The 19,033-nt window shown below is 36.7% G+C and overlaps 1 protein-coding gene across 5 annotated transcripts in view; it reads left to right on the forward strand.

The window, feature by feature from the left end:
- Nucleotides 1–19,033, forward strand: part of CNKSR2 (connector enhancer of kinase suppressor of Ras 2) — a 205,900-nt gene that overhangs the window by 110,503 nt on the left and 76,364 nt on the right. For 4 of the 5 annotated variants that reach the window (XM_058800636.1, XM_058800632.1, XM_058800633.1 and 1 more), the window contains 4 exons: nt 341–487; nt 10,153–10,286; nt 13,922–14,133; nt 18,029–18,118. In XM_058800636.1, the coding sequence (XP_058656619.1) occupies nt 341–487; nt 10,153–10,286; nt 13,922–14,133; nt 18,029–18,118 (583 nt within the window). The remainder of the gene's footprint in view (nt 1–340; nt 488–10,152; nt 10,287–13,921; nt 14,134–18,028; nt 18,119–19,033) is intronic. The other variant, XM_058800635.1, reaches the window with a different exon arrangement.

A 19,033-nucleotide genomic window follows, 5' to 3' on the forward strand; every position in this document is an offset into this window, starting at 1 on the left:
GCAAAAGGCAGGGCTTTTTAACTTTCTAGTCTCTAAAGTCTGTGTACCAGAGCTGAGTTTGAAAACACCTTGAGATTTAATTGTGCATTTTTCAGTGAAATAACAGTAGTTTATTAATTCTAAAACCTGACATGATGCATATACATCTTAATGCATTATAGTAATTATTTTAGTTTATGTGATTTTTATGCAGTAATTAAGTTTTGACATTTCTAGAGTTAATCTCCTTTATGATATATATACACTCCTTTATGTTATTTACTAATCTTATTTAAAAAGGGAACATTACATATTGAATAATGTACCTCAATTTTATTGTAATGATTTTACTGGTTACCAGGTGGGGTGGCAGTTGAAAAATTTGGTGAATGCACTACGAGAGGATCCGAGTGGTGTTATCTTAACTTTGAAAAAGCGACCTCAGAGCATGCTTACCTCAGCACCAGCTTTACTGAAAAATATGAGATGGAAGCCCCTTGCTCTGCAGGTAATGAAGCTTAATCATAAGTCATACACCATCATTTTAACTACAGATTATCTCAATGATGCTTTATTGTGCTTCATCCTCAGCAGCATATAGATTTACTCTTGTATACTTTGAAAAATTGTTTCTGAAATTATTTCTATGCGATTTGTTCTCATAGGCTTAATTGAAATTAAACCTGTTAGAACTTTTCAAAGTTAAAAAATAACCATCCCAGTGTTCTACAATGCAGAAAAGTAGATAATCTTTTCTAGCTAAGGAGAGACAAACAATACTTCACAAATGATAAATTTTAGTTTGATTTCTTGTGAAGATCTCAGTACAGCATAACCTCAGAAAAGAGGGGATAAAAATGTTTGAGTTCTCACTGATGGAGTTATAGGAAAATTTATAAGGTGATTGTATTCAATAAATCACTTGACAATCAAAATTTCCTCATGTAAACAAAGCTGTATTTATGTCAGAGTTGTGTTTGAGACCGAAGGCTTGCATGTAAGGAGGCATAGCACAGGATATCTGGCTGGGCACATAATTTTAGTAAATCTGCAACATGCTGAAAGCTGCGGAAGAATTTCATTAAAGCTTTCATGTTTAACTCTAGGATAAAATGTCCCTGTGATTGATTACTCTAGGAAATAAAAGCTATGTTCAGACTGATGAAGGCATGTAACTAACTGATGCAACCAACAAATAATCCTTTTTTCCATTCAGTTCAAACAGAATACTCTTTAGAAATTTATTTTGTTTGCATAAAGAGTGCATTCTTTGGGACATTTTTGTAACCACACTAAAAGTTCTAATTAAAAATTAAGTACATATGAAAGAGAAAAGACGTCTGCAAAGTTTGAACAATAGGAAAATGAGATATGGAAATGCCCCTGCCATTATCTGTGGTCTTATGCCATTTGAAATATTAGGAGATACATTAAAAACTAATGCCATGAAGAACTTCTTTCAAGTGTGTGTGTGTATATATATATATATATATGTGTGTGTGTGTGTGTGTATAAATATTTATATAATGGTGAAATGTATTAGAGTCTTTGAAACTAAGATTTTAAATAATTGAGGATTTTGGCCTTTCAGATATAAACAGCTGAATGCACATGTGACAAAAACTTTCAACCAGAAATTAGTATCTGGAGATAAAAGTGCAAATCTGGATGCATGAAATGAGTGTATGAATGTCTGTACTTGAAGGCTGTTTCCATAGCTTTAGTGAGAATATAAATACAAATTTGAAATTCACATCATTGCTTTAAATGGAGTCAGATATTTTCAGTCTAAATCCTGAGTATGGGTGAGTTTGGTATTTCTTCAGGTTAATTGGACCAGGCTCCTAAATACTCCATTTTGCTTCACTTTATCATTTATTACCAGAATAATTACACTGCAGACCCCACATCGAAAGTTTCTGACAGGTACTTGGGTCTTACTCAACTGATCTAACTTTAGATCTGCTATGTAAATATGTACATGTCATTCAGGTTTCTCATTTAAACTCCCTTTGGCCAAGAGATGTGCATTAGTAATTACTGATCCATTCATCTTGGCCTGTTTTTGACTGATCTGCCTTTAGGACACAGTGAATTTGCCCCTGCACATGCCTCTTTCTCTGCATTTGATGATAAAGGGAATCTGGACAGCTGCTTTGAATGTGGATTTTCTTTACTGGTTGACATTGACCCTAGATGGTGATTTTCTGTAATGTTACAGATTTGGGGAATGGGGGGCAATGGGAGTATTGGGGTGGGAAGATCAGTTCTTGCTGTTAGCATGAAAAATATTAATATTTTCAAGGCTAAATAGAGCACAAATAGAGATACTGTTAAACATTGCAGATAGAGTTCTGGTATCATGATGATATTCTGATTTTATCAAACATGACACCAGGAAAAGGCCCGAACCTCATTCAGCACTTGTGTGCAGTGGGCATATGTGTGTCTGTTTTAATTTATAATTTTAGTGTGAGAAACAACAGTTTCCTTAAGTAGGCGGAGTGTGGACAAAGCTCCAGGGTAAAGTGCAAACTTCAGAAGATGCATAATGTGGAAATTTCTGTTGTTGATTTATGCAGATCAGAGTTGAACAGATGTTGAAGTCAGCTGATATTGAAGTTCAACTGTAGCCTAAGTGTGATATCAGTACTGTATATTTTAGCAATAACAAGCATCAAAAGAAGTCCGAGTGCAGTGTAAATTTATAGCTGTTAAAATATGAAGAAATTATATTTAACTAATTGCCTGGGAAAAAAAAATTCTTCTGAAAAACTCTTAAGTGTAACAATTGAAATTTGATGCTATGGCAGTTCTGAAATTTTTTATGTTCCTGATTCACATAAAGGAGCTGTTCTTTAATAAAGCTTGGGATGTAATGTGAGAGGAGAGGAAGGAAAGTGATAGCAAATACCAGAAAAACGTAAAGGAAAGCATTGCTTAACATCAACTTTGCAAGCAGGGGAGGTTATGCTAACTTGTTTTCCCGTATCAGGATGTCTTGAAATGTTTGAGAATGTTACACATGTGCTGTCATCCCAGAGTTAAGTTAATTGAACTAAATGTATTATTCAGCAGACACAAGCTATAAGGAAATTGTGACTTAGTAATAATTCTGTTGAAGTGCAAAATATTCAAAAGATAATAGAGTGAGATATAGATTATAGAGTGAAATTCTGAAAAAATGGGAAATAGCATCAGCAAAAAAAAACTGCTGTGGTCTTTTTGTGTCTGCAAATAGAGTGAACACAGGAAAAATGTGGTGTCACAGCCTAATCATATTGTTATGAATGAGGGTGGAAGGTGGAAGTGTGCCCTAATGTAAGGAGGATGACACAAAATCAGACTGGATTTTTTTGTATGCATCCCACCAATCAATACATTTAATAGCTTATGCCATAGGTGTAGAAGGTAAATTTTTCAGTGTATTAAATTAGAAGACTCATTTACATTAAAATTTACAATGTAATGTTTTAATTGTGAACCTCTGAAACTTAATTTTAGCTTAAAGTGAATAATGTGGAGGCATTGTTGGTAAATGACATTCAGCTTGTTCAGTCTGCAGTTGCGTTTAAGAACATGAAGTTTACCATTTGCAGCTGCATGACAAACTAAGCTTAATGGAGAGATAACAAATATCCCTGTGAGCTGGGAAAGTGCTCAATGAGTGTCCCAGCTCAGGCAGTGTGCAGGTACCACCAGTGCATCGGGCTGGTTTGTGCGTGGGTGACAGGGTGTCCTACGAGTTAAATTATAAACTGATAATGAAATGTTTGAGAGCTTTCTGCCCACTGTTAATGATCTAGGTTAGCCATATGCCAGCCAAACATTCACAGTCTCCAAGTGTGGAAAATGCTTTTAGATCATTCAGATGTTAACTGGTTTTTAATTGGCATAAATGCTTCTTAGAATTTTTAGCTGTTTACTTTGAACAGCTCTGCCTTTGCATTGCAGTCTTGCCATGAACTAGGAGTTAAATTGAGGCTACATAATTATTGATTAATTCTTAATTCTTGGTGAAGTTTTTTTTCCTTTGTAGCAGAAACACTTATATTTATTCTTTTCATAAATTTTCTTATCCTTAGAATAAATATGAAAGGTTAGGAGAGAGATAGAAAGAAGTAGGAGAGAGATAGAAAGAAGAAGAAGAATTATGCATCTAATGTAGCCATCCTGAAACTGAATGGTTTGATGTGCAGTAAAATAATACAATTAGCCTTTGGCTATACCATGCACCATTACATAATGAGTTTGTATTTACAAGCGCACTAATTCCAGCTCTAAGGTCAATCAGTACAGAAAAAAACCCTCCTTTTTTTTCCCCCCTTGTGTCCTGATTAAAGAAAGTGCTGTTTGGTTGATTGGGGATTTTTTTTTGTGTTTTCAGTGAGTTGATTGTCTGTTTTAATATCCATCAGTATCCAACCTCTTACTGGTAATCAAGGTTCTCCCATGATGCATTTTAGAATCATGTCCAAATTTGCGAAGTCAAGGGATTTTTCAGCCTGTGTTGTTTGTTACTGTTTTTTCAACAGTTGAATTAGACAGTTGTGGCCTTGGGGTATTTAGTTGTTGCCTTTCGCATATTTGAAAGTATTTATTAATATGGTATTGTACCATAAATGGTAAGGTGTTATGCCTGCAAGACAAACCTTACTAAATTTTCTGTTCAGTTAACTTTTTTTGATAGGCTGATCCATTGTGTGAGAACCTAGAATGATATTGCAGTTTGCAATATTTGTATTTCTGACTGCTACTGAATATGGTGAACAAACCAATTAACCCTTATTTTTTTTTCATTTTCCTTGTTTGATATAGAGGTGATTTTATCTTTGAACTCTCTAAATTTTTGTCTAGTTCAAAACCTAACCAAAATAAATTTCCTCTGCTCTAGATTGTCTGTTTTATTTCTCCTTTCCAATTTGTGTTGTTCTGGGGAGGTTTCAAAGGAAGGCTCCAAGTGCTGTTGGAATAAAGGTGGAAAGTTCAATAGAGAAGATTCTCAGAGCATAAGAAATTTTGTGTAAGTTGCTGGCGGAACACTAGCAAGAACCTAGCTGCAAAGTCCTCCTTTGTCTTCTGGAAAAGTCTTTGTTAATTACTCAAAAGAAAATGGACTTTATTACAGCGTGGAAGTCTCTTCATCCAGTTCTTTTTCAATACAGAAAAAGAGTGCCAGAGCAACCTGTGCCATGCTCCAGTTAATGTGGAATGCACCTGCTGGTGTCAGGGAGAAGGCTCTTCCTCCTGCCCTGAGGATGGGGCAGGTCCAGCTGCCTGCCATATCTGCTGTGTTGACTTGGAAAAAAATCTTCTGAGCCCTCCTTCACCAAGCCTTTTTAAATGTCACCTTCTGTATATCTTTATAGTTTGCTGTACTGTTTTGTATTTGATTAAATTGTACTGTTTTAAAAGCCACCAGCAGCTCAGTATCTGTAGTTTTTCTAACAGAGTTTGTTTTGGATTAGATGTGCATCATATTTCCACTGTTACACATTGAGCTTTTCATTTTCCTAAGAAGCAAAGGCAACAATAAGAAGCCCTTTGTTTGAAAGAAAATGATGCTTTTATTATTTTTATTCATTATATTTTCTTATTTGATTATATTGCCTCCTTCATTCATCTAGACACAATGCTATACTGTTTTCATCATTTATGACTAGAACTAATGATCCTATCCTTTTTAATTATTAAATTTGAATAAAACACTCAATTGTTTGTTTTTAAATTACTTAGTTGTCTTTTAACTGCATGGGAACTGGGCATTCTTTGTAGCACTGTTAAAATGAACTCTGAATTAGTTACAGTGTCTCATTATTTCATGTCATGATTGTAATTATAAAAAAATTATTGGAAACATTTTGTTCAATGTATTGTTGTAATTTTGATTCAATTTGAAAAATATATTGGTAGTAAAATCTGCTTATTGATGCAAATACTGTAGAAAGATAATGAAATCCAAAATTTTGTATTAGCTTTGCTTATCTTTTGAAAAATTGTATGTCTTTTTTTTTGGAGCAATGTTTCTCAGACTTCTATTGCAGCTTCCAAGGGTGTTAATGAAAGGTTCAAAGAGTTTTGACATTTAAACATTTAAAATAATTTTAGATAGTGTATATTACATATTGATTACATCCATTGTTAGATAGAAAAATCAAAAAGAATATGCTGATTCACTGTGACACCCTCCCAGTTTCTTCAGGACTGGGAGTGCAAAAAGCTGCAATGGGTCCTGTTGGCAAGAGGGGAGGTGGGGGCCACAGGGCAGAGCCAAACGGGCAGATCAGCTGCTGAAGGGAGGGGACCTGGCTGCTGCCAGTCAGTGCTGACAGGGATTTCCTTTTTCCCAGCTGCTGTGAGTAAAGACTGTTGCTTTCCTGTTCTGCAGCCAAGCAGCAGTTTTGGGAAGGTTCTGCAAAGACTAATGAACCTGAAGGGAGGGTGGTGCATTCAAAATGTTTGAGAAATAGTACTCCAAAATATATTGAATTATAGCTTTTGTGTCTGTCATTGTGGATTAAGATTGATGCAGGGTCATTTGTGTGACATTTTTAGGTTGTTCCAGTTTTAATATGTAACTTCCAAACTTTCTCTGTCAGACTTTTCCCATGGGCTAAGTATTCAATTCTTTAGACCTGAAAATGTTTTAGTTTTATTGCTGCTTCAGCAATCTCACTTGCCCTGGCCAGCCTGCCAGAAGGAACTGCAGCAGGAGAATCTCTACTCCTTGTCAGAGAATTAAATCAGTGATACCACTGATCTCCAAGGCATCCACTTGAGAAATACTTGACTGGAGTTGCCTGTGGTTTTGTGTCCAAGGAGCCTGCATGTGGCCCTCTGGGTGGCTGCCCCTGAAGCAGAGAGCTGCATGAACTGGTTGCTTGCATGTGACCAGATTGACTTGAGCAGTTGAGGTCTCTAAATTCCTATGCAAAATGCTCTGTACATGTACCATACATTTAGGCCATGTTCTGAAGGCTTTCTTTTCAACCAGAGGGGTCTGAAGACGTTTTCATTCTGTACATAAAAATGAAACCTGAACTTTTACAGGACAAGGTGGTAGTTACAGCAAGGCTCTCAGTGTGTTGAGCTACTACCGGGAGAGACTATTTGTATGTTTTTACCATGTAAAAATTCTTACTAACCTACTGATTTACTGACATAATCATGATAAATGCTGGGGGTTTTAAATTGGGATTTTGCTTTTTTCTATTTGGACAATTTTTCTGTTTGTTTGGAAATAAGCAGAGTTGAGGTTGGCAATGCAAAAGCAATATTGAAAATAAATGAGACATCCTAGTATGTTTTGGGACAATCCTACAGGATTGTAGCTCCACATGGATTGGATTGGATTGTGATTTCTGTCCCCTTGGGAGCTCCAGGTGCCCTGGGACAGTGAATTTGCTTTGCCATCCTGTGAGGTACCACAGTCGTTCAGTGTCCACAGTTACACTGTGTCTTCACCTCTGACAGTGTCTGACAGGGAACCACTGCCCTTCAGTAAGTTGGATAGCTCGTGGCTTTCTGGGTTAAACTGAATACCATTTCTTCCTATTGCACTCACTGTTTCAACCACCTTCCTGTGCTAAAAGATAAACCAAAATACGCATTTGTCAAAGATGTCTAAACCCAGACTGATTTCCAGGATCAGCCAGCAATTTGCCTGGAGGACAAACTGACGTGTATGTCAGGGCTGTGTGTTGTACCAAACAGATTCCTCAGACTTCAGGTTTATTTTTTTTTTTCTTTTTCCAGAAGTTAGGACAATATCATTAGAATTTATATAGTTGCAGCCAGGTATTCTAGGCTGTAACACAAGGAAAATTCTTTCTCTATGTTCTCTAGCCCTGCAGCAGCTTGTCAGGATCACCAGAGGCACATCAAACTCTTGTAAGTCCAGAACACTTTCATGCTTGAGCATTATTTTCCCTATGTAAGATAAACCATAAGCTCACTGCTTATGGTTTGACTGACTTTGGTTTCATTGACTGCCATAATTCTGGTCTCCAAGTCCCCCTCTCCTCTTACCTCCCTTTTCATGCAGGTAAGGTAAAGGCTTGACTACTTCCTCTAAATGGAGAAGAGCAAACCCGTCTACGCAGTTTGTCTTCCTCTCAGTGCTTCTGCTGGTATGAGCCATGAGCAAACAGCTTGGGCTTAACAAGTGTAAACAGGATCTAGGTCACAAAATCCTCTTGGCTTACAATGAAAAATAATTCAATGGGCCACTCAGCAAGCCACGAAGTGTTCTTGTTAGAGAAGTGCAGGGTATCAGAAAGGTAGCAGACACTGTTGTATTAGTGGTTCAAAAACATCTGTGGCTACAGTGTCACAGATGAAAATATAAAGGATAAGATTTTTGTTTCTCTGAAAGAGAGAGGGAGGATGTTTAGGATGTTTTTTATTGTTTTGGGGTTTTTGACCTGTTCTTGCCACCAATTTTATTCTTATTTTTGTAATTTGTCTTGTTTTTAGTGGTTGTAAAGTCTTTTACCTGTCTGGTTTTTGTGTGTGTCTTTCTCCCTTTCTTTCTGTAAGTACTGGCAGTCTTTCTTTGGCCTGGCTGTAGGATACTCACATTAACTCTAATGAGCAACAGAAGAGTTAAGCAGTATCACTGTTTATAGGAGACAGATTTTGAACATTCAAAACCAGAAAACTTCTGTCAATTTATAGCTGTCGCTCTAAAGGTGGACTTGCAAAGTTTTAACAAGAAAATTTTAAGCATGTATTTTATGTTGTTAGGGCTACATAGCACCTAACACAGCTCTGTTCCAAAACAAGGCAGTAACTGGCTAAAGGATGAGGTTTCCTAAATGATATTTGTTGTTCCTACGTACAGATTGTAAAAAAGTGGCACAGTGGTGGGGCCTTGGTTTGATAGGCATAGATTTGTATCTCTTATCACCAGCTGATGAAAGGCCAACATTCTGGCAATGATCCGGCTTTAGACTTTTTGGGTTTTCTGCTACAATGTCAAGATTAATATCTAGAAAATGAGAATTTATTATTCTGTACAGGAACGCCCTTTTGCTCTGTTATAAAGTATTGGTAACAGTGGTGAGAGAAGGACCTTTCTATGCACCCATTCAGTCCACATTTAGAGCTTCTCTGCCATCAATACAGTGTGAAATGTTTGTGTCTTTAAGTAGTTACTAAGGTCATAAATTTTAGGTATAGTGAATTCTCTTCAATCCTAGCACTTCTTTCTTCAAGGAGTAAACTTCCAAAAAGATGGAGGAGAAAAAACTCTTTCAAAGCAGAACTCAGTATATTTTAATATTGGATTCTTTTTCTGGTATATGAAGATACTCTTGAACTTGCTGTTCTGCTCTTTCTTTTTCTTCTGACTGAGTTTAGCTATCACACAAACCAAGCCACACAAGGCTTTTGTTTATAGACAGATGTGTTATTAAGTAGACTAAACAAAGTTTTCGTCTCATTTGATTTTTCTGCATCTGTGTAGAGACTTAGAAAATCTTGTGAAAAAATGTGATTAAGAGAAGGATACTGTATGGACTAGAATGATAGCTAGAATGCATTATTATTTTGAAAGGAAGGTACAGTTTATTTACCTGTGAGTAAATGTTATTTTGTGAGGAGTGTACCCAGGAGAATGAATAATAATAATAATAATAATCTCCAGTTGATTCTTTCATAGCGTGTGTGCTCTGAGGATGCAGCACCTGATTTAACAGCATCTGCAGGCATAAGCTGAGGCTTTTACAGTTAATTCTTAAGCTGTAGAGCAGATGGAAGGACTTGACATTCAATTTAATACCTACTTATGCACCTTTTGCTGTAAACACTAGACCTTTTCTTTACAATGTTAGTTTATTTAAGGAATTGACTGGATTCTGTTTGTTATTTACTAATTAAGCCTTCACCAGTAGCTCATGTGATCACTGATTATGGGCATTGGCAATAAACTTGCTGTTCTAAAGAGAAAAAGATGCAATCAGAGGAGTCAATTTTATAAGCACAATACATGTCCATTTGTAGATCTGTCCTCTTAGCATGAGTGGGTTTTAATCAGTTTAAAATCACTCAGAATGTTAGAACTGCTAACTATTTCTTTAGACTTCTGAACTAATTCTGGTTTTGGCTTTTACAAATAAAAATGTGTAATATATAAGGATAATCCTGATTATTTCTCTTTCTCTTTTGAACCAGCCTCTTATTCCTAGAAGCCCTACAAGCAGTGTTGCTACTCCATCCAGCACTATCAGCACACCTACAAAAAGAGACAGCTCTGCCCTTCAAGATCTCTACATACCTCCTCCTCCAACAGAACCTTATGTTCCAAGGTAAAAAAGACCATTTCTCAGCACAATTGGATTAAAAATGTTTGTGAAGTAACTGACCATTCCATTCATACCTATTTATTAGTCTTCCCTGTAGATAATACTGTATTTTGCAGGTAAACTGGTTATTAAGGGTAGATGTGTTGAATCAGACACAGAATATTCTGAATCAGTATCTTGTCTGCAAAAAGTAGCCTTCAGAAAAGAAGGTCCAGTACACTATTTTCTCATATATGGGGTCATCAATTGGCTGCAACAGTCTCATTCAGAAGAGCAAAATTTACCTGAAACCCTGGATGTGTAACTAGGAAAGGAGCTCATATTTGTCCCCTTGCCCAATAATGATAATGCAGCAAGAGTCTGAGTTAAATGAAAGAAACTTTTCAACTCCAAGAACAGAACTGTTCAGTCCTGCCATAGTGTTTTCTTTCTCTGATATTTGAGAATTTTCAGATTTGTGTTTTAGTGTGGCCACTCAGCCAGACTGTGCAGTAACCTTGCTGTTCCCTGTCAGTACAGCTGATACTCTGACCTGCCACCTGGAACAGCATTTTAATCTCTCCCAGGCCTCTGGACTTGCTGAGCCAGAAGAGCAGCAGATCCTCCTTGCAAATTCATTAGCCTACCTTTACATAACCACAAATGATTCAGTATAATTCCATAATGTACACAGATTCCTGAATTCCTGAAACTCTGAGAGAATTATGGCCTACAAATAGTGCAAAAAATGGCTGCCCAGAGTTTTAGGATTGTCTTTAAGAGGAATCAGAATTCCTAAAGCTTCCATAATCCTAGACACAGGTATCATATGTCCAGTTAATGTATTTTTAAATTAATTGTTGCTTTTCTTTTAGTTACCTTTCTTGGAAAGGTTATAAGGGCAGCATGTTCTTTCTTGCACTTCAGTGTCTTGTACCTGAGTTTTTCTTACACTTTCTTATCTGCAACTCCTCTAGCCAGTTGATAAGATGACCTGATACTGACAGGACTTTCCAGGGGCTTGTCCAAGAGTGAGGTATATGGCAATTTAAATTGCCTCCTGGGGGGGAGGAGTTGACATTCTATGATAAATTATTACTTTTCAGATATATGAAAAACCTTGCAGGGCACAAGTGTGATTTTGGCTTCATGAGGATGTCAGAAGCCTTTTGTGAAGCCTTAAGCTGTGCCCCATGTTCCTTCCATGTACATGGCTTGGTTTCTGTTTCTCAGGGAAAAAAATAATTATTTCAAATGTGGCATGTATAACCCAGTTGAACTCACCATACTTTAGTTTACTATAACTATTTTTTTTCTTTAGATTAAATGAGAACATTCTTAGTCATAACACTTGAATTGTGCACAGTAATTGAATACATATTTTACCTCCCTGATAACAATTCTTTGTTATGCTCACATAAATATTTTAAGGGCATGGTTTTCAGAAAATTTACAGAAAAGAACCAAGTATTTAATTCCAATCCAAAAACATAAAAAAAGTTGGGGGGGAAGACAAACCCATCCAAAGAGTAGTCTTAGGTGTGTTTCTCTTTGAATGCAGTAGTCATTTGCTAAAAACCTAGTGCTCCTGAAACTGATTATGTTTACCATCACAATATTTTTATTTGATAAGAAGTGCATCCTCATTTTTAAATTATTTTTGCTAAACATTCACTACTCTTCAGTTTTTGAGTTCTGCTGTACAAATTGAGAACTTCCAAATGAATTGTGATTATTTTTAATAACATCTCTTAAATCATGATGATAATGCAGTAGTTTGGACCAATTCAGATTAAATCTTATAATACATATTAGTACAAGCTGTAATCTTGTTGAGAGATTAGGCTTGGTACATTTGAATTTTTTCATCAGCTTAATCCAAATGGACAGTTCTTGAGTTCACCTGTCTCATAGGGTGCAGTGTTTCTGAGTAATTTGTTAGGGCATTTCATCAGATTTTTTGCCCATGATTAACTATATTAAATCATGTGTGTATTTTGGGTATTATCAAACTGCTCAACATCTGTTTCTCAGCTTGTTGTTGCCATTCCAAAGGAAGAAAAGCAAACAATCAAGCCTCCTTTTGTTCCTAGAATAGAGGAAAAGACTTGATATTTTGATGTAAATTGTAAAACCCAAAGGCTGGGTGATGATACCCACAGACAGTACAGCTGCTGACATATCCTCTCATGGATGCCATGACAAAAAGGGACCAACACTTGCCATGTGCTGGTTGTGTGTTAGTGCCTGCTCATATTTATCAAGTACCTTTGGGGATGGGAACTGGAGCCCTCATCTCTAGAGGGCTGTGGCAAAGGGTGGCTCTGTATTAACGCCATGCTTGCAGTAAAGATCCCTCTAGGTCAGGCTGCACTGCCTTCTTTGGGCCAGCCCTGATGGTGGTTGCAGCATCAATCAGCATCTGGCTGGGTTATGTCAGTGTCCATCCTGCTACCTGCTGGGGTGCCCAGCTCTGTCAGCACAGAAGGGCTCTCTGTGGCTGGAGGAGAGCCCACAGCCCTGTTGGGGCTGCACCAGCCTCCTCCCCTAAGCCAACACCATGCCTGCTCTGGGAAAGCAGCTTGGCCAAAGTGAGTGTAGTGACCAGTGGGGGTTTGTGATGCTGCACTGTCACACCGAGGCAGGATGGCCTTTTCTCATCCTTCATGGCTGCCTGGGTGCCATGAGGAGGCTTTGCCTGGTCCTCAGATGGAGTCTCAAGATGCCAGGTGAAGTAGGGGTCAGCATGGTGGCCAGCTTGGAACTCACATGGAGGTTCACAGTAGCTGAAGGACTCCAACAAGAGCATATGGCCCAGCTTGTCTTTTGATTACCTCTTGAATACGGACTTCTCTCTTGACCACCTTTATTGTGCTGCCCAGAAACGGCTGTCTGATCAGGTCTTTTGCAGCCATCTCCAGGCAGTTGTAGCAGCACATTTACTAGATAAGTCCTCATTCATCTAGTGCAAGAAAGGACTCCTAACCCAGCACTGCTTGCTCTCTTGTTTGATGCCTTTGACTAGTTTCCATTTTCAAAGAGTGGGGCACGGGTGGAGGAAAGCAAAAAGATAATGGGGATCTGACACAAAGTGCAGAGTGAGCACTGTCCTGGGGTAGCAGCTGATAAGCAGGTGCTGCACACTGTATGTGAAACTGCGTGGATGTGCCTATACAACTTCTAGACCTGAAATGATTGTGCAAAACTATGTCAGGTGTCTGTACATCTTCTGTGCCTGGTTCATCTTGATCTGGGATAAAGTGTGAGGAACCAGACTGAGTTTGCTGATGCTTACCACGTAGACATGTCTTAAAAGTATGCGAAGTAAGGCCAACATTTCTCCTCTGCCCTAAATCCCAAAGTGCTAGGTAGATTCCAGAAAAAAACAAGAAAAATTAAAAGAGTAATGGCACATCAATTTTATTTCTGTAATAATTTTCAAGAGAAATCCATGAGATGGATAAATCAGTAACAAGCAGAAATGTGTGAGGTAGCTGGCATATAAATGCATATATGCTGTGTGCTCCTGATGTGGGGTGGATTTAATCTGTTTCAGCATATAAAATATTGGCATAGGCCCATGTTTATTGCAATGTTCGCAGTATAAAAAATTCAGTGTCTTATCTCAATATATTAAAAACTTTTCTTTTTAACTGCAGGGATGAAAAGGGAAATCTCCCCTGTGATGATGTTGGCAGACATATAGTGGGCAAACCGGTTCATACAGGATCTGAATCTCCAAACTCATTTCTGGACCAAGAATATCGGAAACGCTTCAACGTGGTTGAGGAAGATGCAGTTTTGTACTGCTATGAGTATGAGAAGGGAAGAACAAGTGGTCCTGGAAGGAGAGAGAGCACACCAACATATGGTACAGCATTGATCTCATAAAGATAATCACCATTTGTTGATTTTAGGATTTTCATGCATCTGCTTTTGTTTTTAACCATGAAAATACTTCTGGTGGCCATTGATTTTGCTGAGAATTAAATACTACTTTAGTATAATTTCAGCCAAAGAGCTTATTCTGTTATAGGAAAGAAAAATATTTACTATGATAGGTAAGTCCAGTTTAAAATTGATGGGATTTCTGTACATATATTTTTGCTATCAGCTTAGTTTTCCAGACTATGTTTCAGTATGATTTTATTGAAAAAACATATATCAGAAGCTCATATTTTTTTACTAAAAATTCAGAATGGAGTTTCTCTCATTGGAAGGGCAAGATTTGAATAAGCTTCAGAATTCAGCTTTGGAAAATTTTTCTTAGGTGTAACAACAATCAAATCCCTTCAGATTTACCAAGAGGTGACTTGCTGCTTTCATGCTGCACTGCTCTCTAAAACTCTATAATACTTTAGTCCCAGAATTGAAGTATGACTGATGACAGTGGTCTTTTTTTGGTAATACTGTATTAACCTCCTGTAACTTCCTATATTACAAGTGGTGGCTTTTTACATATAGCAGTTCCTCATTATTTGAGACCATAGGTTGTTACAAAAGTAACTTTGCATGTGAGCACACATGTGTATTTGTGCTACATCCACATCTTGGGTTTTGGCTTATTTTGGATGAGAATTCAGGAACAATTTCTGGTGAGAGTTCTGATGCTCAAACCCTTCTACTCCAACTTATTTTACCCTTGAAACTGTTGGAACTCTACCTAGTGTGGTAACTGGTTTAGCTTTGGACTAGGAGACCTGGTTTTCTGTTGCCAACTATAAAATTGTACAGACATAGAGTTGGTAGGCTGTGGAAGAAAATGAATAGGATATCTCATGTTTAAAAAAGTTATTTTGACTGCTGTAGTATTAGCTGAGCACACACTTGAACATTTTTTCAACCTACCTGCTGTGTTACTTCAGCTTTAAAAGTGAGCATAAGCTGTATGTTAGTTATTGTAACAATCCTGTCATCATATCCCTTTGTGAAGAAAATAGATGTAAATTATGAGGAAGCATAGATTTAGTACATCATGCAGCCATTCCCCAGAATCACTTGGGGACCTTGATATAAATTGAACTTGAGCTGTGTAAAGTATCTTTAGGACCTGGAGCAACATGCTTGCACAACATGAAAGGTTGCATGTTCACAAAATGCACTCTTTCTACACAAGTACATTATCCTGCTGAAAAATCTTCAGTATCCTTTTGATTTCAAAGTGTTTTCAAGTGTTTTCTAACCATGCCCATTCTGTGCAAAATAACTAAGTTTTGAAAATGGATACATCAATTTTATTACTCCAGTATTTCAAATATTACAATTGGTGGCTGCAGTCAGTTCCATTAACAGAGATGTACTCACTGTTCCAGACATTAAATTTTAATGCTGGTGGTTGAGAGGGAAGAACACATTTCTTCTTCAAGGACTGCTGAATCTATTATTTTGTTATAGGATAGCTTTTTCTGCCTTTTTTTTTTCTGTTAGCGGAAAGGGTCATAAAGACATGGATCAAAGACTCCACTGAAAATCAGTCATTATTTAACACGTTTGTTTTACAGTCTTTCACTTTTGATCTCACTTTTTAAATGAATTCAATTCCATTTTTAATGAATTGTCAAATCCATTTTCATTTAAGTGTATTTTCTAAAAATATTACCATTTCAGCATTAAATTCTAAAATTTCCCACATGCATTTGTTAGCCTAAGGTTTGTGGGTAGGCATGGCCTTAGGGTTTCACAGAAATCTGGAAAATGACAATAACACTCTTCTGGCTTATGGTCACCCATTAAAGAAGGTCAGAGAGAGTTCCCAGGCCTAGAGAAATAATTATTTTCAACATGTACTTACCATTAATCTTGTGATGTGTCAACTTTTTTACAAAAATTTTCTCAGTTCTCCTTCATGAGAGGTTAATAAGGCCCTTAGTAATTTCTTTACTGGAATATTTTGATATTTTTTGACAATGTTAACAAAGATATTTCTCTTTGTTGCTCTTACTGGCTTTGAGGTCTTCCATAGTTGCTGCTAATTTGCCTTGGAAAGCTTCTGTCCACATGCAAGATGAAAATTTTCCTAAGTGTCCTTTTGATGGAAAAGAGATTAGGGAATCCATAGGGGTGTAAAACCAAGGTTGTTAGGAGAGGAAACAGACAAATGAAACTTGAATTTAAGGAAAGAAACAAATTTGATCATTGCAGTTTTAATGCCAGATACAAAAGCAGGTGCTTTGAACAGCTGAAGGTTTTGCTGAAAATTTGTTGTTACTTTTAATAAGAGATTTAAACAATCAATTTTGTAGCTTTTCTATTTTATTAAGTGTGCAGTTAATAAGATACTATGTGTTTAGCCTCACAAAGAAAAGAAAGTTTTATTTCTAGAAAAAGAAACTGTTGAGAGCTGTTTTTGATCAAGTAAACATGAGCCGAATGCATTCCCCACTCAGGAAATGACTGTGTGCACTAAATCTCACCAGCTTCAATCAGACTTAAATATGTGTCCCTAAATAGTAAAATTAATAATAAGAGAAAATTATGATTTTCCTGAGTAGTGAAGTATTTGTAACCTGATCCTGTGGTCTGAACAGAATGTACAACTTTTTTTGTCAATATTTTTTTTAAGATGATAACAACTTTTATCATTATGCTGGCTGAATGGTGTTGGTGTGTTTTCCGTGGATACAGTACTACAGCAGGGAGATGGACATGTTTGAATATTTGTTTTCATTATAAACATGTATTTTTTTTTTCAGTGTATCTTGAATTTAACCTCAAAATGTGGAGTAAAATTTTAATGTAGGAATTTTCTACTAAAATAATTTACAGGACTTTTGAAGTTTTTACTTTAAGCTTTGCTACTTTTAAAATCAAACTATTTACTTGCTTTTTTGATTTGTGACTGGTAGATTGATTTAAAAAGAGCAAGGGGTGATCTTGTTGGGAAAACATTTTGTTTTCAGTCTGTCAGATAATATGCCATGTGCTATGCTTCTCTGTTTTGTTTCAATACACTGTTTAACTTGCTAAAGAATTCAGACCATTCTAAGACTATTCTAAGTGGCCCCACTAAGTTCCTTAGCACACTGATTTTACTGATTTCCAGCTATATATGTGAAGTCCCTAAACAGAAATCATAGTTTACAGCATTTTTTAAAATCAATTCAGCAGCTTCCAGTTAAAATTTAAAAGACAGAATAGTCTTCAGCTATTTTTGTTTTTTTTTTATTTTTAAATATATAAAATATATTAATTTTTATTGCTGTCTGAGATCAAAGTGAATTTAGCAATAATAATGTACTTTGCTTTCTGTGGATAAAATGCTACAAAAAAAATGACATGTAGAGGTTTTCTATTTCCTTTCTCAGTCACTGATGGATCTTGTAAGCCCACCAGCAAATATGCTATTTGTGAAGGTACTTCAGTGATATGCACAAGTTTCTGTTACCAACAATTCCCATGTGCTTTAAAACAGTTCTCCCATGTGTGTGCCAGGGGCTTCCAGAATAAGAAATAGATACTGCTCAGTGAAAGCTGAAGTAATTTGAATGTATTTTCAGTATCAGACGTCATTCCACTGATGACTTTGTAGGGCACTGGATTTATTTTCTAAACTTAAAAAAAATTCCATTAAATACTTAGCTGCTTCTTTTCTGTTAAAGAGAACAGAACTCCTGTCTTAACCTCTTGTTCAGAGGCAATGCTGGATCCTCTTTCATAAGCAACCCTGTAGAATTGCAGCTTAGCACATAATTTGTTCTTTCTTCTAAAGAATGTTGGGTTAATGCTGCCTTATGGTGCATGATCTCAATTTTTTCCTCTGTTTCCAGGGAAGCTGAGGCCTATTTCTATGCCAGTAGAATATAACTGGGTGGGAGATTATGAAGACCCCAATAAAATAAAAAGAGATACTAGGAGAGGTAAGTAATCTGAACACACATCTTATACAAGGCAAGGTTTTATCTTGCTTTAAGCTATATATTTCGGCATCATTTTGCTGCTTGCTTAGCTATATATGTTTGTGAACCTGTTTTGGTATTTTCTTTATTATATATGCTTAATTTTTTTGCAGAGTCTATTTTAGTATTGAGAAGTTGGTTGGAAAACATTCTAGACCAGAATGGGATTTACTTCAAAATCAAAGAGGATAAGTTTTTCTGGGTTGTGAGACTTGGATACATTACTCCACGTACAAAATTATGATAACAGCAACCTGTGAGATTGCTGTTATCAACCAAGAACAAGATGTTACAGCAATGATAGCTATTTCTGTAAAAATAACTAAATATTCAGTAGGGATCACAAAACGAAATACTTAGGAATTATTAGGAAAAGAATACAAGACCAAATTTAGAAGCATTCTTATGCTGCTGTGTCAGTTGTTGTCATGGTATGTGTGTGGAATTCCAGCCTCTTAATCTCTTAAGAAAAATACAGTTGAATTCAAGAAAGTTTAGGAGACAACAAAAATTAATCAGATGCCTGAATTGACTTCTGAACTGGGGCCAGTTACACAGACTGGCCATTCTCAGTTTGGGAGCAGGACATAATAAAATTTTATAAAAGCTTGCGTGGACTGAAGTAAGGAAATAGGTTTGTCAGTGTTTAATCTGAAACAAGAGCAAAGAGCTCAAATATCCCTATCCAGATGCTGGATAAAAAGAAAATGAGCTGGTGCAGTTCATGTTCAAGCTGAAGAACATCTTGCCACAGGAGGTTGTGGGTACTGGAAGTTCACATTAATGCAGGGAAAGAGAGACAATTTTGTGAAAAAGAAATCGGATGAGGTTTCCTAAATTGACAGACATTGCTTCTGGGTCAGCTGCAAATTGGTA

This window comes from Ammospiza caudacuta, chromosome 2, assembly GCF_027887145.1.
Source record: "Ammospiza caudacuta isolate bAmmCau1 chromosome 2, bAmmCau1.pri, whole genome shotgun sequence".
Taxonomy (NCBI): domain Eukaryota; kingdom Metazoa; phylum Chordata; class Aves; order Passeriformes; family Passerellidae; genus Ammospiza; species Ammospiza caudacuta.